Consider the following 22,880-nt stretch of genomic DNA (forward strand, 5'->3'; position numbering starts at 1 on the left):
GGCCGGGCCGAGCGGCTGCGGAGGCGGGCGGCGCGGGACCGAGGGCCGCCGGGGACGTGGCAGCCGCCTCGCCCGCCAGAAAGTTTCCCGGAGTCGGCTGCGCGCGGGAGCGGCCGGGCGCGCCGCGCCATGAACGTGTTCCGCATCCTCGGCGACCTGAGCCACCTCCTGGCCATGATCCTGCTGCTGGGGAAGATCTGGAGGTCCAAGTGCTGCGCGGGTGAGGGGCGTCCGGGCGGCGGGCCCGAGGGGGCCCCCATCTGCTCAGGGTGGGGCTTCGGCTGGGGGTGGAAGGGTTTCCAGAGCGCAGCTTCCAAAGATACTGTCCAGTTGTCCCTGTCAAAGGGCGCCCTGGAGGTGATGGAGGGAGGGTGGGCTCGCGCCTTCACCCCCCCCCCCCCGCATTGCCACTGCTCACTGGAAGAGGGGGGTAAGGGGGCGGTGACACCCCTCTGCCTCCAGGGGTGCAGGGCATTGAGGCCATTGTTCTGTCTTTCCTCCCTCAGGCCGGGGTGGGAGGGGAGGGTGGGGGCAGAGGAGGTTTGAACAGGGTGGTCCCCAACGCTGTCTCCTCTTTCCTTCTCCACCCCACTCTCTCCTGCCCCCTCCACCCCCTCCAGTGCCCCCCTGTCCCCGCACCCCGCCTGGGTGTGGCACAGGCGTCTGTGATGTGGCAGGAGGGCCCAAGCCCAGCCCAGGTGGGCACGGAGCTGCCCCTGAGCCCCAGCCTGCGGAGGGCAGGAGGGCCCGCTCTTTTGCCCTGTAGTCTGGCTGCCCTGCTGGGGGTTTGGAGGAGGTTCAGGGCTGGACTGGTGGTGGCCAAGCCGACCCAGTGCAGGAAGAGGCTGCCCAGGCCTCCTGCCGCCATCTTTGCCTGCTAGGGTCCTGCCGGCCTGCCCTGTGCTTGGCACTGGGGGGAGGAGATGCAGAGATGAGTGGGGACTTCCTGTGGGGGCCTGGGAGGCAGAGGGCCAGCCCTGAAGGCTTCCTGAAGGTGCAGCTCTGTGCTGGGTCCTGGTAGACGGCAGTGTTACCAGGAAGGGTGTGCTGCGTGGGGGACACGGGGTGCAAAAGTCCAGAGGTCACAGAGGGCAGGCACATCCCTGGAGGGGCGAGCAGCCCAATTGGGGGTGGTCTGGGAGGCGAGTCTGGAAGGAGGGTGGTTTATATGTGACAGGGTCTTGTTTGTCAAGCTAGGGAGTTGGTACTGGGGAGCCATGGAAGGCTTGGGAGCAAGGGAGGGCGCTCAGAAGGGGACCTGAAAGCTGTGCAGAGGGTCCAAGAGCGGAGGCAGGGAGAGCAGCGTGGAGGCCACCAGCCTGGGAGGGGTGGGTGCTGATGGGAGGGTCACTGCAGAGGGCGGCATTCTGGACTGGGAGGCCATTCGGGTTTGGGGTTTCTGGAGAGATTGGCACTCACGGCTCGCACTCAGGGGAAGGGGGCCAGGAATGCTGAGAGGGGACTTTGGGTCAGAAGGTGTCAGTGACCGGCAGAACCAAGCTTGGACTTGTCCCTGCACTTCCGTGGAGGACTCTGGGCTGGGTGTGCAACCATGACCAGGAGGGGGCGCTGTTCTCCAGCCCATTCTGCCCGGCACTGTGCTAGGTCCCTGGCATACAGCACAGGCTGGATCCTGGGCTGAGGAAGCGGACTCTAGCCGTGGGAGACCATTAATAAGCAACAGTAGCGACTGAGTAAATGACCCGGTTTGTTAGGGGAGAGAAAGGACAGCCTGTGCGCGCCAGAGGGGGCTTGGCACAGGCCTGTTGAGTGTGTGAGGGTGAGGTGCCTCGATGCCAGCCCTGTCAGCCCCAAGAGCAGGGCCCGGTGCGACCCTGCTGACTCAGCCCTGGAGGCAGAGGAGACTGGGGCTTGCTTCTTGCCTGCCCCTGACTCAGGGGGTGACCTTGAGACTCGGTTTTCCCATCTGTCGATTGGGAGGAAGGGCTGCGCCTGGGCGGTGGCCCCATTGTGCTGAGGTGCCCTCAGGGACTCTGGCCAGGCCCTGACGCGGCTCCCTCCCATGTCCCGGGTCTCCATGCCCCGCTTGCTTTGGTGGAAATGACGCCTTGCTCTCAAAAGAGTGTTGCAACCATGGCACTCCAGACCACCAGGGCCCCCAGCACTGCGGACGGTGTGGTGCAGCCCAGGGCCTGGCAGTGAGGATGGCGATAAGGGAGGGCTTGGGGAGGCCGTGTGAGTCAGGTGGCCAAGCACCCCCACCAGGCTGCTTCCTGGGCCCTCCTAGTGGGGCTGAGGGCCTCCAGAAGGCTTCTGAGGGCTCAGTGAGATGGCTTAGCAACAGGCACAGCCCAGAGCTGTCAGTATCACCTCCCCCGGCGGGCTCGTTCCCACCTTGTTGCAGTGCCAGCCCCCCAGGAGGCACTCAGGTTCCCATTGAATCAGTTCTGCTTGTAGGTGTGAAGGCGCCCATTTTACAGATGGGGACTGTGAGGCCAGCCTGCCAGGCTGTGCTGGTAGGAAAGCTGGCACATGGGCCCAGTGCTCTCTGGAATGTTAGGGGCTTCAGTGGTATTCATCCTCAGTCATTAAAAATATTCCTCTCGCCCGGCTGGCGTGGCTCAGTGGTTGAGCATCAACCTACGAACCAGGAGGTCACGGTTCGATTCCCGGTCAGGGCACATGCCCAAGTTGCAGGTTCGATCCCCAGTGTGGGGCGAGCAGGAGGCAGCCAATCAATGATTCTCTCTCATCATTGATGTTTCTCTCTCTCCCTCTCCCCTCCTCTCTGAAATCTATAAAAATATATTCCTCTCACCCTGCTGGTGTTGCTCAGTGGTTGGAGTGACAGCCCGCTCACTGAACAGTCACGGGTTCGATTCTTGGTCAAGGGCATGTACCTGGCTGGATTGCAGGTTTTATCCCCGGCTCCAGGGGCGCATGTGGGGATCAAAGGCAACCAATCGGTGTTTCTTTCTCTCTCTCTTTCCCTCCCCTCCACTCTCTTTAAAAAAAATCAAAGAAAAAAATATCCTTGGGTAAGGATTAACAAATATATATATCTCCCTGTCTCTGAATTGTCCATCACCAGAGGAATAGTCAGATCAGGCACATTCAGCCGCAGGAAGGAACCAGAGCCTGAGTCAGGTAATGCCACTTCTCGGAGCCCGACTCCCCAGTTGTTCCATTACATTTAGGATAAAACCCACGAGTGTCACCGTGGCTGGAGGGAGGGAGAGAGGAGGAGAGATCAGATGTGGGGCCAGGGAGGCACCCGGCAGGCCCTCCTGAGCCATGGTGAGGATTTGGTTATTTGAAGGGCTCTGGGGGCTGGCTAAGAGCCCATGGGAAGAGCAGTTGGGGGTCACTGAGGCGGGGGGCCTGGCTGAGTGAGGGGCATGGAGTGGGAGCCGTGGAGCTCAGAAGCAGGAGGCGGGGGACCCAGGGGAAAGAGACTCCAGGCTGGCTCCTGGTTTTCTGGCTGGAGCGTGGAGGGGATGTGGTGGCATTATGACGGGGAGACAGGAAAAGGAGGGGGCTCCCGGGGAGAGGATGAGTTCGGTCAGACGGGAGTACATAGGTCAGAACTCGGAAGAGTCCGAAGCAGGAGTGTCCCTGCCATGGGGGACGGGGCGGGATGGGAAGGGGACAGGGAGGAGAGGTGGGGGTGGCAAGGATAAGGTGGGAGGAGGACAGGAGCAGCCAGAGCCGGTGAGCAGCCAGCGGGGCGGACAGTGGTTCAGGGTAGACGTGGCTCAGGATAGAGTGGGGGAGTGGACAGACTTGACCTTTGGATGCAGAAAGGTGGGCCCACGGACGGGTGTGGTGTGGTGGGCTCCACGCTGGTGTGGGCTTGAGAGAGCGCGGGAAAAGGGGGGCAGGGCCTCTGCGCCCCTGGTTCTGGAACCGTCTCCAGGACGTACCAAAAGTGGCCCACAGAGGCCCAGGAAGCACACCCGCTTCGGTTCCTGGATCGGATCCCGGAACAGAGGAGGGTGTCCGTGCGAAACTGCTGAGACCCAAATAGAGCCTGGGGTGGAGTCGGTGCTCCCCCAGCGTGAATGGCTTCGCTTCGGTCAAGCTCTGTGGTTATGCAAGACGCAAGCACGGGAGGAAGCCGGGAAGGGTGTGTGGGAACCCTGGCACTGTCTTCGCAGCTCTTCTGGAGATCTGAGATTATTTTTAAAATAAAAAGCTAAAAGCAAAGAGGCCGAAGCAGGTGAGGAAGCAGCCTAGAAAGTGGGACTCCAGTTTTGTGCCCTCGATGCATCTGTGCGTGTCCTATGTGTGCACAACACAGGAGCCGAGAAAGGCTGGGAAGGGCGCAGGCGGAGGCTTTGGGACGCAGGTGATGGCTGCCTTTTGGTTTACAGCTTTGTGTACATGCTGATCTTTGTCATAACGTTTACGACGAGAGAAAAACAGGCTTTTTCACATGTTTGGATTTGGAAAAACAAATAGAATGTTCCCCTGGCCCCGTGCCTTCCTCCACCTGCTCTGGTCTCCCTGGCGAGTCAACCTTGTCAAGTGAGTGAGTTGTTCTTCAACAGACAGAGCTTTGGGGATTGTCCGTGGGGCTCTGGGGGTGGAGCACAGAGAATCCTCAGGCCCCCCTCCTCCCTCTCCCCCACCCGTCCCCCTCACACGACTGCCACCGTTTCCAGAGCAAGAACCAAGGCAGGCCCACGCGGGCCCTGGGGACTCAGCGTTCAGTCTCTTTGGAGGTTGGGAGACAGATTGCAACCTCATGAAAGGAACAGAGACGCAGGTGACCCGGCGAGAAGGGTGTTTCCCGCTCTCGGGAGAGCGCAGCACCGGCACAGGGCGTCTGCACTAAAGGAGACGGGACACTCTGGAGGCCTCTCCAGCTCAGGCTCGGGCTTCTCGGGTGCACGTGGGCCTAGCCGTCTGCGTTCTCACGGTCTCCTGTCCCCCTCCGACCACAGGCATCTCTGGGAAGAGCCAGATCCTTTTCGCTCTCGTCTTCACTACCAGGTACCTGGACCTGTTCACCAACTTCATCTCCATCTACAACACAGTCATGAAGGTGAGGGGGGGGGGGCCATGGGGGGACCTGCGGAGGCCCCACACACCATGAGACTACGCTGGGGAACTCAGGCTGTGGAGCCAGGCAGACCTGGTTTCAGTCCTGTCTAAGGAAGAAAGGCGCCCTGGGAGGGAATCCTACCTTGTCTGGCAGGGCTACTGTGAAGATGACATGAGGGAGCATAGGTAAAGTGCCTAAAACCCAGAAGCTATTTAAGCAAAGTGAGTTCCCTTTCTCCTCCGTTATCAGAGATGCCGCTTTGGGATCCCAGGCATCTTGTTCCTAGGATTGGGGGAGAAGGCTGCTGTGGGTGCGAACTTGAGTGTGAGGGCCTGAAATCACTGTCTCTTTAAATTCAACACACAAGTGGTGCCGTTTCTTCTCTGCCCAAGGGTCTGACTTGTGCCCAGCAGACCAGCCCTTAGCATGGCTCCTGAGGTCGAGGAACTGTGAAGAGGTCAGGTTCCACATTTTTGTGACATAAAGAAGTGATCGCCTACCCTAGCTGGTTTAACTCAGTGGCCAGAGCGTCGGCCTGCGGACCAAAGAGTCTAAGTTTGATTCCGGCCAAGGGCATGTACCTGGGTTGCAGGCTCCTCCCTGGCCTGGGCCCTGGTTGGGGCGTATGCAGGAGGCAACCAATCGATGTGTTTCTCTCACATCGATATTTCTCTGTTTTTCCCTCTCTTCCACTCTCCCTAAAAAAAATCAATGGAAAAATATCCTCGGATGAGCATTGAAAAAAAATAAAAAAGAAGTGATCACCACGCCCGTGATTCATTCGTTCATTCCAGCATTTGTTTTGTGCTGGGTCCTGAGTCAGGGGCTGGGAATTCAGAAGTCAACAGGACCCTCTTATAGGAATTCCCTCCTAGGGAAGACACTGTTGCACAGACATTTACAGAACATATGATCATGGGCAGCAGCTAGTATTTTTAGCTATGGTGACAGAGTATGTGTGCCTCATTCTGGTGAGAAAAGACTTCAGTGAAATTACCTGAATTGTTTTTTTGTTTATTTTTAAACCTCACCCAAGGAAGGGAGGTGGGGAGGGAGGGAGTGGGAGAGAGAGAAACATTGATGTGAGAGAGACACATAGATTGGTTGCCTCCTGCACAACCCCAACCGAAACCTGAGGTCAAACCCGTGACCTTTTGGTGCCCAGGCTGACACTCTTATTTTTATTTTTATATATTTTTATTGATTTCAGAGAGGGAGAGGGAGAGGAACATCAACGATGAGAATCGTCAATCAGCTGCCTCCTGCACGCCCCCTAGTGGGGAATCCAGCCTGCAGTCCAGCAATGTGCCTTGATGGGGAATTGAACTGTGACCTCCTAGTTCATGGGTTGATGCTCAACCACCGAGCCACACCAGTCGGGCACTACAAATAACCCTTTAGGCCAGTGTAGTCCTAGGCCAGCACCAGCAGCATCACGTAGAAACTTGCTAGAAATGTAGATCCTCAGGCCCACTCAGACCTACTGAAGCAGAAACCGGGCAGTGAAGGGGCAGTCAACTATGTGATTTTGATGCATCTCCAAGTTTGAGAACCTCTGGCCCAGAAGGTTTGAGGCCAGATCCTACAATCATTACATGCTGGAGGACAGCTGCTGCTAATTAGAAAGAGAACGTTTCCGAAGGAGCAGTGACCATGGGCTGAGGGGCGTTAGTCCCTGTGGAAGAATGCTCACAAGCCACTGATGCGCACCTAAAAAGCTCCGGTTTTAAAAGTGCCCTGTGATGCCACTGAGGAATCCTCCCGCAAAGACCAGTCCTGGCCTTTGGCCTGGGCACTCTGAGTCCTCACCGTAGCACCATCAGTCCCAATCAGAAGCATGAAGTTACTAACAAGGGTCAATAGCTTCAGGTTCTAGGCTACTGGACCGAAGAGAAATTGCAAACACATTTCACCTCTTCCACCTTAAGGCAGAGCACTAGCCATGAGGCTGGGTAGGTCCCAGCTCAGGGTGGCCTTGAAGCCCAGCCAAGTGGCTGGGAAATGACTTCATCGATGCCCCCGTGTCTCCCCCTTTGCAGCTGGTGTTCCTCCTCTGCGCCTATGTCACGGTGTACATGATCTATGGGAAATTTCGGAAAACGTTTGACAGCGAGAATGACACGTTCCGCCTGGAGTTCCTTCTGGTCCCAGTCATTGGCCTCTCCTTCCTTGAGAACTATAGTTTCACTCCCCTGGAGGTAAGCAAGGGGCCCCGGGACCGATTCTCAAAGGTAAACGTGCGCCCAGCGTCCTGCCCTCGGGACTCGTGTCTGGGCCTGTTTTATTACTCAGATTGTTCAGCGGGAGGTTTAGAAACGAGCAACAAGCTGTCCATACCGCCCCATTTGGAAACGGCACATTTCCTGTGGTGTTCAGGCACAGAGCCTCACAGCACCACCTACGGCTCTTGAGACCTGTCCAGCGGGTGGTTAGTGGGCACCAGAGCACAGCCCAGGCCAAGGTTTAACTCTGTAGTCTGAGCTGTAGCCCAACAACCTGGGGCAGCAAGCACCTCGCGCGATTCTGATGCTGGTGTTCGCAGCCTACATTGTGTGAGAGAAGCCATGGCTCAGTCCAGGGGAGTTTACACAATAAAATTCTGCGGTTAAAACACTGAGCTATAGAAATGTCCATGCTGTTGTGGGGGGGAAAGCTTCTTAAAGAGGTTGAATGATACATATTAAAAATTATTCAGAATATGATTTTTTACTTCACTGTATTCTCTCCAGTAAACATATTTTAGAAATTCTTTTAAAGAGATGGGCCTCTTCTTGGTCTTGACCAACCTCCTCTGGACACTTATCTCGTTGGCTCAGATCCTCTGGACTTTCTCCATCTACCTGGAATCGGTGGCCATCCTGCCCCAGCTCTTCATGATCAGCAAGACTGGAGAGGCCGAGACCATTACTACCCACTACCTGTTCTTTCTGGGCCTGTACCGGGCCCTCTACCTGGCTAACTGGATCAGGCGGTACCAGACTGAGGGCTTCTATGACCAAATTGCAGTGGTGTCTGGAGTGGTACAAACCATCTTCTACTGTGACTTCTTCTACTTGTATGTGACCAAAGGTAGGTGCTGGGAGAACAGCAGTGTTGCTGGCACCTGCCATTCAGTGTGAGTGGATATGGAAATGTGAACAGAGGCAAGTCTCTGCCCCTCATGGTGCTTATTTTAATGGGAAGACATATACAAGTGAAATGGTGCTATGAAAAAAATAGTACAGAGGGGATATGCTGTATGTACAGTGCTAACCCTGTGTATGGGCAAGACTGTTATGAGGCAAGTTTGGAAAATAAGGAACAGCTTATATTTACTATATGAGCCCCAAGGCAAGAATCTGCTTAGTACAAAAAGGCTAGTGGGGTCCAGATCTATAAACCTGGGGATGTCAGAGGCCAAGTGCGTCCGTCACACAGAGACATATAGGCCAGGGTGAGGGGTTTGCAGTGCATTCTGATTACAAAGGGCTGCTGTTGGAGTCACTTAGACCAGCGGTCCCCAACCTTTCAGACCTCATGGACCACCAGTTGGCAACCACTGACTTAAACAGATCCACCAGCTGCCAAAGCAGGATAGTTTAGAGGCAACTGCAATGGTTGGGAAGAAGTCATTAGTGGAGAGAAGTGGACAGTTCTCTTGGGAGTAGAATGAGGGACTGCTGATGGACTGATGTTTGAGATGTGGACTAAAGGAATCAGGTGTTAACCTTACAGCGTAAGGGAGTGGTGGTGGGAGTATCAGAAACCAAGATGGGGGTCAGTGAGATGTAGTTAACTTGCGGTGAAGTTCCCCTCTTGGCTTTTTCATCTGAACAGCTGTGAACTGGGCATTAGAGATACTAAGATTATGCACAAAGTTATAAAGGAGTCTACTCATTAGTATGTTTTTTTTTTTCCTGAAAGAACTAATATTCCATCTCTCTTATTTTCTTCTAGTCCTTAAAGGAAAGAAGTTAAGTCTTCCAATGCCAATTTGAGGGCCCTCAAAGAACAAGGAGGATATGAAGCCAACTATTTGAGATGTTCTATCAAGCAACTTAATACAGGACTCAGACCAAATGTAAAAATTAAAGCCAGAAAACTGCTCAGTGTGCATGGATTTCAGCAAAGCACTGATCATTCTATCTAGAAGACCTCATCAATAACACCTCTCTTACAGAGGTAACACTTGGGCCAATTACATAAAAATGGTGACATTTGATATTCTAATGTCAACAGGAACATCAAACCTTAGTTGGTCAAATCACAAATGGGTCAAATAAACTATGGCCTCTAAGGCCCTCGTGTGAGGCATGCTACGGCAATCCCAATCTGGAAAGATGTCCCTCTGAGTACAAAACACCAAATTTACAAGCTCTGGCAAGACTTAGTTTCACGCTCACCTTTAAAATCAACTCAGGTCTTACTGTGGCTCACTGTAGTTCCACACTCAGCATACTTTAACCCAGTTACAATCTTAGGTCAGTACTGTTAGCATGACGACCATTTACTGATGAGGAAACATACCCAAGCCCTTTTACCCTACCAGGTCTTGTTTTTTGCTTTGTGACTCAAATTTGCATTAACACCAATCAATCCCACCTCCCTTTCACATTTTTAGGTGCTAATAACTAAGGCAATTTCCATCCCCAACCCGTCTTGAAGCAAATAAAAAAATGTAAGAGGACCACCATTGGCTATAGTCACAATTTTTAAGTAATAAAAAGCTCACACTTTATTGTCAACAGTGTTTATTTATACCTACAAAAGAAAACAAGATGGTATCAAAAGGACAATTTACAAACTAAGAATAGTAACATAGCTCTTAGCATCCTGTGCCTGGACATCACACATCTACAATCTTTCAAGTCTTAACGCAACAGGAATGTGTTCGGAGACCAGCAAGGACATGAATAGAGAGCACTGATCCCAAGCAAAAGCCACCAACCTTTGAGATGACAGAACTCCACACAATGAGTTGTTGAGGGATTGGGGAGAAGCAGCCCCATAGCTTAATGTTGAAATCCTTTCCCTAAGTGAGTTTAACCATGACCGCATACCTAGCATCAAATGAGATCCTGTTGCCTGTGCTCTGAAGCTAAGGCTGACCCTGAATTGTGAGCGTCAGGCATAGAGGCAGAAGGTTACTCTAGATTACAGGACAACCCTGCTAGGTTCCAGCTGTGCTCAGGCCACAACAGCTTTTAGGATTTGGAACATGCTATTTTGACTATATGATTACAATATTCCTGGTGGAAAAAAGGGAGGCAAGCAACAGACAAACTATTTATTGCTTGCTTGCCCAAAGACCTTTCCTAAAAAGGGACGCTTCTCAGACCTGCAAGTGAGTATGACAGCCCCTCTGGTGGCACCTGTTTTGAAAAAAAAAAATCAGAATTCTCATGTAGAAATGCCTACAATCGACTGGTCAGTGCTTAAACAAACAAACATTTTTTTAAGGAGGGCAAGAAGAAAACACTTTGGTTTAAAAGCACAGAGCAGTTTTGCCATGTTTCTCCTGTGCCTACTACCCTCTTTCGGCCTCAACTTCTATTAAGGGGGGAAAAAGAAGTTAAGAAAAAAGAAAGGAGTAGGGGAGAGGTGTAGGGGTGGGCAAAGATCTCACATGCATATATTTCAACTTATGCTCACAACCTACCTGTATGTTGTATATTCAACCACACTTTCAGAACCTCTCAGAAACAAACCCTTCTCTCTCCCTTAATTTCAAAAGGAAAACAAAAAACCTCAAGTATTTAGATATTTGGATCTTACAAATGAGCACGCACACAGGCCTTAGCCAAAAATGCAGTGGCCCTTTCCCTCTTCAACTACACTGTGAATGAGCAATACTGATGACAGTATTAATTACGTCTGACACTAGATGACAGGTTTCTGACTCTGTCTGATCTCCCTGTACTGTTATAGTGAACACGAGCGCAGAAAAGTCTTTCCAGGTCTATTACAGGTAGTCTCAGTGAAACAGTCAATGTTATCATGAAGGGGACAAACTCACCTACCTTCAGATGGAGGAAAAGGACTTAGGTTATAGTCCTTGGTACCTTTTTGTAAGCACTACCTACCTGTAGAAAGCTGAGTGCAAAAGGATGTCAAGGAAAATTTGCACCCACAGCTGTTACAAAGCACAGCAGACAAAAGTATGAAGAGAGTAAGAGTTCTTTCCTAATAAACCCTTAAGATTATTTATTCACGATAACTTGGCCAAAAGGGCTGAGTAGCTGGCAAAGAGTTGCTTTTATTCTAGCTCTATAGTTAAAAAAAGAAAAAAAAAGAAAAAGTTGCCCATTGAGTATACTGTTTATAATTAAAGGTGGTTTTTACACTGCAGGTGAATGCACTTAACTGGTTAATAAATTTCCAGTGAGCATTTATGTTCATTCTGTCAACAGCAGCTGTCTGGTTGAAAAATGAATTTCACAGATGGTCCCTGTTTATATGGGGAAGAAAAATAGGCAGCTTCCACCCAGATGCTGAGCTGCTCCTTTTAGCCATTGCAATAAACACTTGGGTTTTTAATTTAAAAGATACACTTAAAATACTCAGACTTGGCAATTCCATTTCTAACCTGACACTAGAATGATTATTTTTTAGTCACTGGGAAGGGGGAGGCCAGATTGGGAGACAAAACCAATTAGGAATTTTTCAAAACTGTGAATGCACTTAAAAAGCAATCAGCCAAAAGGACAATGGCAAAGCACTGTCTTAAAAACTCATCAGGCCTGAGGAAGCCTGTTCCAGCTTGGGAGACATTAAAACCGATTATGGAAAACACGCGGGGAACTCTCTCTTGGTTTTTTAACTCAGTAATAGGAACTTAAAGCACAGATGCCATCTTCTTCTGCAGAATTCAACCCTTTACCCTCCCCACCCACCCCCAACTCAGGACAACAAAAAGGACTCCCATAAAAAGGGCCTAATACCTTGCTTTTTCTTTTAAGATGAAAAATAGCTCAAATATCCTCAACATGCAAGAAGTTGGGGGGAGGGGGGGGTCTCTTCCAGTCAGCTATATATATGTATTTTTTACAAAAACTATTATTACAGACTGGATCAATTTGGCGGGCAGAAACCTGGCAGTGAATTCTAACTAATCTGCATAAAAGACAAACCACAATGGTGGGGGTGGGGGTTAAAAAGAGAAGGGGAACAGAAAAAAAGGGAAAGACAGCGTTCCTTTAAATGTAGTAAGTCTGCACAAGTCACTACCACTTGAGTGGTTTCATTTACGTGAAGGAGGAGGGGGAGGAGGAGGAGGAGGGTACTGGTAGGCAGTCTGCCCCATGTAACCTATCATACTGGTAGCTCCAGGAGGCTGTGCAAACTGCTGTGACATCAGTGGCTGTGGCTGCTGCCCAGACCGGCCTAGCCCACTAAACTGCTGGCTAGAGCTCTGTGAACTTCTCCCAGCTGTGGTGGTGCCACTAGCCCCGTATGTGCCAGCGCCATATTCCTGGGCTGTATAGCCACTGGTGCCATAAGCAGCTGCACCATAGGTGCCTTGAGCATAGGTGTATTGGCCTGCTTGTGCTCCAAAGGCAGAATTTGGACTTCCATAGCCACTGCCGTTAGCATAACCAGCTCTATCGGTTTCACTACGATCCCGATAGCTTGCAGAGTCTCTCCGGCCACCATCCTTTACTCCTCGAAGCCTCCGGTCACACTCATCCTGATACATCAGATTGGGGTTATTGGCTGAAGAAGCGGTCCGGTATCGAGAACGACCTCCTGATGAAGGATACAATGAATTTTTAATGCCAGACTTATGATGAAAACATAACCACATGTAAATGTTCTACTAGGTACAAAAGTATTCAACATTCTTTCTTGATATTTAACTAGCCCAGCCTCCAAATCAGTACTTTAATTTGAATCTTTAATGAGACATATTCAAAAGAATGGTAAACATAAAGAATTCAACTTTCTATCCATTTAGAAACTGTGTTGACTTGAGGATTACCGAGAAGCAAAATCTTAAAAATGTAAGAACAATGGCAAAGAGGTATGTGACTTACCATAGGGTTAAAAAAAAGACAAGCAGCTAAGCTCATACCACCATGAAAGGGACCCCCTACTAGTGCACAGTGGTCCCCAGTACTGCTTTATGGCCTAACTGCAGCAGAAGCGCCTCACCAGCTTTAGGAAAGATGCTCAGGTTCCTAGCTCAAGTCTAAAGCTCAAAAGCCTGTATACATAAATCTCTCAGGTAATCCCAATGTCGAACTTAAATATGCATGCAATAAACCGGGGGGAAAATACCAAAATGGTAGTCAGGAGGTGTAGATTCTAGTATATTTTGCAACTAATTTTTAGATCCAATAACTTTGCCTGCTCTACCACCTCACAATGGTGTAAAATTAGGTGTTAAAGTAGCCATAATTCAGCTTAATTTTGAACATACACCAGGTACTTAAAAATACAAAGGTCAATTTTATATTATCTACAGAAATAATATGCTGGAAATGTAGGACCATCACACTGTCTTACTCAGAAGAGATTATAAAAACTATTAAGCACTGTCCTTTGTTATTGAGCAGCATACTTAATTAAAGCCTTCACAGAATTAAAAAAGCAAAGCACAATGAACACAAAAAGATACCTTGGCAGTACCTGGAAAACTCCAGGACTTACCCTTACCCCCTCCTCCGCCGCCTCCTCTGTGGTCCACCAGCTGCATCAGTTTGGGATTGATAGCCTGATTAGCTTCTTCCAGCACTTTGATCAGCTCTCTGGCCTGCTTGAGGTTTCCCGGGGTGAAGAAGGTATAGGCAGTGCCCTTGTTGGTGCTGCGGGCCGTTCGGCCAATGCGGTGCACATAATCCTCGGAGCTGTTTGGATAGTCATAGTTGATCACAAACTTGACATCTTCCACATCTTCAAAGCCAGCGGTGAGTCAGTGTGCAGGTGGACGTGGCAGGGAAAGAGAAGGTAAAGGACATGCCAACAACAGGTGGAAAGCACAATGCAGATGACAGCAAGAGGAGAGAAGATTAAGTTAGTAACCACTCTGAACAGGAACAAAAAAAGACTCATCCCAACAGAGTAAAAGAGGATTAATGATTCTTGGGACATGCACAGGAAGTGGCATCTTTATCAGCTGTAAAATCCTAAGGGAATCCCATCCAACCATCCAAACTCCTGCCTCTTCTGTCTGTATTTTAACCAATATACTGACAGAAGTCACACCAAATTCCAGCTCTATATTTTTCAAAGCTGGAATGAAGAAAATGGTACCACCATTAAGTTAAAAGGCCAAATCACTTCTACTCTGTTGGGAGAAGCCTGTCAAAATCTACAAAAAATATAACAAACTTACCTTTAAACCAGTCACAGAGCACAATGAAAAAACAAAACAAACATACAAAAAACAAAACAAAAAAACCTCCATATACTTTATTATATTTTAAGGAGACTTAAAAATATTTTAAAATCTTTTGCTCTTATATTTTAAAAAACCAACCAGAGCCCAAGTATACATCTAGTTTCCTTTGCAGAAACATCCAAATTATCTTTCCCTTTCAATTACAAGAGCACATTACACTAAAATTTCACTGTACTACCAAGCCCAGCTCTGCCAAATGAAGGTATTTTTGCTCAACTCAAGGTTATTTTAACTCAATACTTGCTTCAATTTATCAAAGATTGTCTATGTAACCTGGGAAATTAAATAGCCAGAGTGTGGGAAAAACCATGAAACCTTGAGACACAAGTTTAATGTTCTGTCCACTGCTGGGAATTGAGTTGAATAACCTCCTAATGCTTAAAGTATGTAAATGTTAGTGTAATGCTTTCAGCTAAATGTACCTTTTTTTTTTTACCTACTTAAACAAAAACAAATTTAAGAATATAACAAAGAATCCTAATGTTTTGTGGAAAAAATCTGCATTTTACAAAGAATATTCAGAAAATATCCTAGATAAAACACAGATTTTTGTGATATAAATAATTAAAAAACATTCTCTGTTTGTTACCAGACCGATGCACACTCCCTCCTCCTTTGGGAAACCGCTGCAGCCGATCCCGTCTCTTTGCCTTTTATTTTTGGCGGCCTCCTTTCGAAAACTCCGCCTTCTGACACGGGACCACTGGAGCGCGGGGAGCATGCATCAAGGGTCCGTGGCAGTGAGAAGTCCCCACACACGCTCGCTCTGTGAACTGGCTTAGATGCTTCTCTGTAGCCCCATTTGGTTGCCAAGCGCCGGAGAACCTGGGTTCGGGTAAAAATTTCAGGTCCTCCAACGCCTCCCCCAAGGATAATTGGGGTGATTGCAGAAAAAAATAATTAATAAAAAAATGTAAGTTACATCCAAAGGGTCAGACTGCATCTATTGCCCAGACTGGATTAATTTCAGGGGGAAGGGGTAAAGATTAAAAAAAAAAAATCAGCTATTGTTAAAGGGCCAGAGAAGAAAGGGGCATTATGTCTGTTTCTTATTACAATAAAGGCTCCTCAGTCTTTACTGACCCCTAAAGTCCTGAAATCACACCAGAAAGACGAGAAGGCAGTCATCACAGGGGGCAGCGTGAGTCTCCGGCTAGGGTCGTTGATGCAATCAAGGGAAAAACAAAAATTTACAGGGCCAGGACGGATGTGAGGTGGGGATGGGAAATTAGCTCCATGATCACATCTTCAGAGATAGGATAATGCTCCTTAGTCAACCCCATCGTGTCTGACCACGGCAGCAGAGCAAGCTGAGCTACTGCGCGGGGTGTCCAGACGTGTGCTTTCCGAGCAGAAAGCACGGGGAACTGAAGTCAACGGTTCAGATACTAATACTTGGGAGTATTTCTGGAGGGCTCAATGGGGGCAGACATGGTGCCAGTTCTTCACACTAGAAAGGTGTCCTGTATGTGCACAGAGCTGGCTGAGGACACGTAAGAGCAAGCGCAGACTTTGGTTTTCTCCAGTCAAGCCTGCCCTGATGTTATTTGTGCACGGCCACAATATTATCTTGCTGCCTTTAGAGAAGATGCTGTAGCAGGGTGAGAAATTGAAAAGTTAATGTTTGGCCAACTGCCTAGGGTAACAGCTTTTTGTTTGACAAGCCCTATAACATGGCCTGAATCTCCAATCACTAATTGGGTGGGACAGACTAGCCAATAGGCTCATCTAGAGCTGCTTCGGGCCAATGTAGATTTGCCTCAGCCATGTACTGAGTGATCTGCAGCTGATATCAAAGCTTCTGTTAAAAAACAAAACAAAATAAATTCAATACTTTTAGCTTAACAGCATGTAGTTTAAACAAAAAATGGGAAAATCAAAAATATCTAAGTGGGAGGGAGCAATCAATAGTGGTTCCTGAGGACCGCACAGCATGATGGGAGTCAGAGAACTTACCTGAAGGGACATTTAAGAGGCCATCGCTCGACAGAAGTGAAAAAAGGCCTGGTGACTCAGCTGAAAAGCGCGCCCCTGTCTATGAGGTAGAAGCCTTCACTTTCCAGGATCTTGTAGGACCTTGGTCAGCATTCTGCCATTTTGGTGGGTTTTCCCTCCTTTTGATTTTTACAAGGCAGCAAACAAAGGGGCCCAAAACAAGCACTGATGTTGAGTAACAAGAAACAGACTCGGGTATCTTCCCTCTCCCCGCACTTGGATGAGTGGGGGTGGGATGAAGAGTCTTAAGTTATTCTAATGGCAGCCAATTGATTTGGTTTAGAAATGCAGGGGGACAGGGAACCAGTATTTTTAAATGTCTAGGCAAGATGCACAAAGAAGCTACCAGCACATAGCAAGCCTGTTTAAAAACCACCATCCCTGAAAGCTTTCCTGGAACTGCTTTCAGGCCTCAGCCTCTTCTCCCAACAGGCCCAGTTCTGAGCGCACAGATCCAGACAAGGCCTCAGAGGGCAGAGGCAGGTTCAGTCATGGCTGCAGGTCACCACCTCTGAAGGAGGGAATGATGAGTGCAATGTATAGTCTTCATTACTTTTGTATCCAGTTAACTGAACAGCTGTTCCCTTTGCTAAATATTATGAGGGACTATGGTACTTCTCACCTTACTGGGCAAGAAATTAGGTACCAACCAATAATTTAAAAGTTATCTTTGTGACAGAAATAATACCTTTCTTAATGTAAAAGTTTTGAGTTACCCCTGTTTAAGCTCAGAATAGGCTAAAATACAAAATATCTCTGATCTTAAATCATAACAAGTCACAAACTCCAGGGAAAAAAAGCCTCAAATTAAGTTTTTAAATTGGAAGACGGCATGTCAATGATATAAGTATGGGTAGGAGGGGATGAATGAAATAGTTCCCATAATAGTTTTACTTCAGGAAATAAAGTTGGGCAATGAAAATTTAATTGCAGAATGGTATCATGTTTACAGACTTATTAAATCCCAAGAATATAGTGTGTTGGCATTCGTGGGATTGGACCTCTCTCTATATACAGCACAGACTGGTATGAGGAAAAGAGGAAATGGAAAACCAGTTCCTAACCGCTAGGTGCCAACGGGCTCCTTCCACCCAGACAACAGAAGCTGAACTGTTAACGGAACGTCTCCGCTCCTGCTAACTGTACGAACAGTCATGCCTGGGCCTTGCTGCAGCCCAGAGCGTTTGTCAGGAGCAGGAAGAGACTTGGAAAATAAAAACCAGAAACAAAAATGCCAGGGTTAAAAAAAACTGGGGGAGGGGGGGGGGTAAAATAAAATAAAAAATTAGGCTTGTGTATTCTTTTCCTTTAAATATTTATCTAAATACACATATATACAACTCTAATTTGAAATGACAAATCTTTAAACCAAAAGATACATATACCATTGACAGAGACACCTATCGATACAAACCTAGCCCACGGGAGGCTACATCTGTGGCGATGAGGATGGGCGCCTTCCCAGAACGGAACTCTGCAAAACAACAATGATACCGTGAAAACCAAGCCGCACACTCAGGACAATTTCAAGTGATGGTGTCAGACCATGCCTAGGTCTTTTACATTGAAGGGAAACAGTAATTCTTTTGAAAATCTTTATTACATTCCCTTTTAGCAGAGGAGCCAGAACAGTAATAGACTAAGTTACCTCTAATAAGGGACACACACGCCGTTAGAAGCTTGGAGCTTCAGGCCCACCCCCTCATGCTTGAAGAAGGGAAAAGGGGCTGGAGATTGAGTTAATGAAATCATGACTACACAATAAAGCCTCTATAAAAATCTCAAAAAAATACGAGGTTTGGAAAGCTGCTGGGCTGGTGAGCGTATCGATAAAGACAAGAACTTATTACATAAAGGAAGGATGGCACAGGTTGTACAAAAGTGCGAAGAGCCAGCGTCACTGACCTTAAAGGACAGCAAAGATATGCCAAAAACGCCCCCAAATTCCACTAACTAGAGCAGGCGTGGGCAAACTTTTTGACTCGAGGGCCACAATGGGTTCTTAAACTGGACCGGAGGGCCAGAACAAAAGCATGGATGGAGTGTTTGTGTGAACTAATATAAATTCAAAGTAAACATCATTACATAAAAGGGTACGGTCTTTTTTTTTTTTAGTTTTATTCATTTCAAATGGGCAGGATCTGGCCCACGGGCCATAGTTTGCCTACGGCTGAACTAGAGCAATGCCAGGCAAACTCCAGCCTGCAGGTCAAATGGCACAATGCCTATTTTTGCAAATAAAGACTTGTTGGAACACAGCAAGGCTGTTTCTTCTTCCATATTGTGTCTGACCATTTTTGTGCTACAAGAGCAGAACTAACAGGCGTGACACAAACCATCATACAGCCTGCAAAGCCTAAAATATTTACTGTCTGGTCCTTTTACAGAAAGTGTGTCAGTCCCTGAAATAGGGTATGAACGATGCTGTTTTGAACTCACCATTAAGTACCCAATCTCTTTCTGGTTGACTCTTGTCTCCATGGATACACATAGCTGGCCAACTGTAAGAAGAAAAGTGACCAATATTTTAGAAATCTTTTTTTAAAACGCAGGAAAACTAAGCTTTAAAAAAAAAAAGTGCAACCATATGGAATGAAGGTTTATTATAGACTACATAAGTAGAAGACTATGTCCACTTAAAGAGCAAAGGCATTATTAGGCATTATTAAACTATTATACAACATTCACAATACCAATCGAGAAATTCCTACTGAACTATAAAACCCAAAACGAATCAATTACTTCGGTGCTGCACTCACCCATCCCTGCGCATCCTTCGAGTGAGGTCATCACAGCGTCTCTTTGTCTCTACAAATATTATTGTCTTATTTTCCTTTTCAGCCATTATTTCCTCCATGAGTTGGATCAACCTGAAAACAAGACCAGCAACAGTGCAGCCATTCAGAGACCTCCCTACACATTACGCAGAAGCTATGCCTGCAACATCAACCCCCTACAGCACTTTCTCTTCACATTACTTTCTATACAGCGGGTAATTATCAGAGCTGGGATTTAAATCCAAGGATCCAGAATACTTTGCCTTTAACCACAACGAATGACATAAAGGATAGATTGTTGGAAAGTTAGCAATGTTTTAAGTGTTTTCAGACCTCAAAAAAAAAGTTTCTCCAATGCTTTGATTTTGGAGGATTATTAAGGAAAGGTTGATCAGAATATGGAAACAGTGCACTCATACTTGTGGTCTTTTTCACTTTCCATGCAGACATCCACGATCTGGAGGATGTTGTGGTTGGCACTCAGCTCTAGGTTGCCCACGTTGATCTGGGTGTAATCGCGAAGGAAGTCCTCCGCAAGCTGTCGCACTTCCTTTGGCCAGGTCGCACTCCACATCAATGTCTGCCTATCAGGCTGTAAAGAAAGGAAAGGCTTTCTTTTAGGCTAAGGAACTGCGACAGGCAAAGGGTATAAATAGAGCGTATTACCAGCTTTACACACCCTGATCTGGTCAACAATTTTACGGATCTGGGGTTCAAAACCCATATCAAGCATTCTGTCAGCCTCATCCAGTACAAGGTAAGTACATCGGCGAAGATTTGTCTTTCCTGACTCCAGGAAATCTATCAGGCGCCCAGGAGTAGCTATACAGATCTCAACACCTGTAAAACAAAACCGAAGATCTAGAAACTAAGAATCTTTTTTATTTTTTATAGCCTCACCCATGGGTATGTTTATTTGTTTTAAATTGATTTTTAGAGAGAGGGGGTAGGGAAGAGAGAAAAACATCAATGTGACAAACAGCGATCGGTTGCCTCCAATTCACGCCCCGACTGGGGATCAAACCTGCAACCTTTTGGAGTACAGGACAATGCTCCAACCAGCGGAGCCATCGGGCCAGGGCAATTTAGAATCTTTACACACTGTCCAAGCCTTGGCAAACTAATAAGCACCATCTCTGGTGGTGGTACTCCATGCTGCAGAGAACTAGCTAGCTACATTTTAACTTACTACCTGGAAAAGCACGTTGTAAGAATTTAGGCATAATCACCAAATCTTCACAAAGTATACGTAAGTCTCTAGCCATGTTGAACTTTCCCAAAGTAGTATTTTAACCATACCTAAAAAATTTAAGCTACTGAAATTTTTCCACAAGAACCCTCTATTTTAGTCTTAAATTTCATTCATAGAAATTGACAAAATGAGAAATTAATTCGTATATGCTAATTTTAAAAAATTACCTCGTTCCAAGTCTCGAATCTGGGGACCTTTAGGAGCACCTCCATAAATGCAAGTACTCTTCAATTTTGAACATTTGCCATAGTCATCAGCCACCTGCTGTACCTGCTGGGCAAGCTCTCTTGTAGGAGCCAGAACTAGACACTGAAACAAACAAAATACTTGAAATACATATCCCAAGTTTTTTTAAAAGTACAAAAGGCTATGTATCTAATTCTTTTTCTCCTGTCTAATTTGGTACTTCAAAGTATGTAATGGGGTGGGAGGATAGTTTACTTTTGACATATGGTTCATTACTGTTTATAGATGCTATTTAAGTGGATTTAGAGATTATATTACCTAGTTTTAACTAAAGAACTTCCACAAAATGAACAAATGGCTTTAAAAAGATACCTTTGATTAAGTATTAGCGAAAAATAGATGAGCCCTGGCCGGCACGGCCCAGTGATGAGAGCATCAGCCTGCTCACCAAAGGGTAAAGGGTCGTGGGTTTGATCCCCAGCCCGATCAGGGCACCTGTGGGAGGCAACCAATCGACGTGTCTCTCCACATCAATGTGTTCCCCCCCCCCCCCCCCCCCGCCACGTCCAACTCTCTAAAATAGCAATGGAAAAAATATCCTCGGGTTAGGAATGTAAGAAAATAGAGCTGACCCTTTTCTGACTTCTAGTTTAAGCTCTCAGCCAGGCACCTTAGGCAAAAACAATGACATGGAATACATTACATATTACATAATGCAAAGTAATGTGTTCTTTTTGTGATATTAAGACATACTGCAATAACGTACATATTAATATATCAAGTATGAGCTCCATTAAAAAAAAAAAAGCACAGCCCTGGACACTGTGGATCAGTTGGTTGGGCGTCACCAAAGGGTCCCAGTCCAGACACATGCCTGGGTTTTGGCCTCAATTCCCAGTAGAGGGTGTACAGGAGGCAGTCCATCTATGGTTCTCTCCCTTTCCCTTTCTCTCTCTCAAAATCGATAAAAACATTTTAGAAAACAAAACAAAAACAACAGATACAAATGTTTTCAAAATGTTTAAAGACCACTACTTGAACTTATAAAACAGCCGGAGTTAAAAGAATGGAAACAGAAAACCATGCTGCCCTATAAACATTAACAAACGTGTTACTTAGCCACAAAAAATATACATCCCAAACCTGACTTAAATCCAGAGCAGGGACCTCATTTCACTCCTCTTTTGTATCCCCCAGAGAATCACTGAGCAATTAAGAACTGCACTTGAACTAATGCCTATATATGAAGGTAGTATGCACAGTGCTTAGGAGTAATATTGATTCAAATTTAAGCTCAATTATTTATAGCTGTATGACCTTGGACAGGTCATTTAATTGCACTCTCTAAAATTTATCAATAAGATGGGGATAATATCACTTCCAGATATGGAGGGTAGAGATAAGAATGAAATCTGAAAAAGTATGCAAAGCACAGTGCCTAAACACAATAATCTTCAAATTAGTTATTCTTAGAATTATAAGCAAACTGAAACACACTTACGATTGGACCATCTCCCCTTTCCAAGTATGGCTGATGGTTAATATGAACAATTGCAGGCAGCAAATACTGAGGGGGGAAAAGAATAAGTCTTGTAAGAAAACTGAGCCATTATCTTAACAGTTCTAAATTATCACAGTAATTGACAATGTCCAACTAGAAAAATGAAAACAGTGCAACTGCTGACCAATATGTGCAATGCAAATTAAAACACAAAATGCTTCCATCTCATATAGCTAATAAAGCTAAAATATTACTACCTACACAATATAAATTAAAATTTTATAAAGAACTGAGAAATATATATTTAGAATAGCAAAGTAAGTCACCACAATGTTAAAAATCTTCCCATGCCGGTACGTACCGCTAATGTCTTCCCAGAGCCAGTCTGAGCAATGCCCACCATATCCCGGCCACTAAGAGCCAATGGAAATCCCTGGCACTGAATCGGAGTTGGTTCTGTGAAATGCTGATCCATCAATACATCCATTACATATTCTGTAAGAGGATAAATATTAATGCTTTTAGTAAAACTAAACACACAGCCAAAAGAATTCTTTTTAAAAAATATTTTTATTGATTTCAGAGAGGAAGGGAAAGGGAGAGAGAGAAACATCAATGATGAGAGGGAATCATTGACTGACTGCCTCCTGCACACCCTCTACTGGGGGATCGAGCCAGCAACCCGGGCATGTGCCCTTGACTAGAATTGCACCCGGGACCCTTGAGGCCTCAGGCTGACGCTCTATCCACTGAGCCAAACCAGCTAAGGCCAAAAAAATCCT

General features: G+C 46.9%; 2 protein-coding genes across 3 annotated transcripts in view; one reads left to right on the forward strand and one right to left on the reverse strand.

The window, feature by feature from the left end:
• KDELR3 (KDEL endoplasmic reticulum protein retention receptor 3) lies at positions 1-9,730 on the forward strand. The gene is made up of 5 exons (XM_081083341.1): positions 1-220; positions 4,908-5,008; positions 7,048-7,206; positions 7,825-8,077; positions 8,945-9,730. The coding sequence occupies exons 1-5, from the start codon at positions 130-132 to the stop codon at positions 8,983-8,985; spliced, it is 645 nt and encodes a 214-aa protein (XP_080939467.1). The 5' UTR covers positions 1-129; the 3' UTR covers positions 8,986-9,730.
• The window catches only part of DDX17 (DEAD-box helicase 17), a 19,458-nt gene continuing 6,299 nt past the window's right edge, over positions 9,722-22,880 (reverse strand). The window contains exons 4-13 of one of the 2 annotated variants that reach the window (XM_081083340.1): positions 22,460-22,593; positions 22,099-22,164; positions 20,579-20,720; positions 19,839-19,999; positions 19,579-19,751; positions 19,142-19,252; positions 18,822-18,883; positions 17,797-17,856; positions 13,643-13,879; positions 9,722-12,733 (exon numbers count right to left, since the gene is read on the reverse strand). In XM_081083340.1, coding sequence (XP_080939466.1) covers positions 12,228-12,733; positions 13,643-13,879; positions 17,797-17,856; positions 18,822-18,883; positions 19,142-19,252; positions 19,579-19,751; positions 19,839-19,999; positions 20,579-20,720; positions 22,099-22,164; positions 22,460-22,593 — 1,652 coding nt within the window. In that variant the 3' untranslated portion in view covers positions 9,722-12,227. Of the gene's footprint in view, positions 12,734-13,636; positions 13,880-17,796; positions 17,857-18,821; positions 18,884-19,141; positions 19,253-19,578; positions 19,752-19,838; positions 20,000-20,578; positions 20,721-22,098; positions 22,165-22,459; positions 22,594-22,880 lie in introns of both variants that reach the window. The other variant, XM_081083339.1, reaches the window with a different exon arrangement.

This window comes from Myotis nattereri (assembly GCF_964212035.1).
Source record: "Myotis nattereri genome assembly, chromosome: 2".
NCBI classification, from domain to species: domain Eukaryota; kingdom Metazoa; phylum Chordata; class Mammalia; order Chiroptera; family Vespertilionidae; genus Myotis; species Myotis nattereri.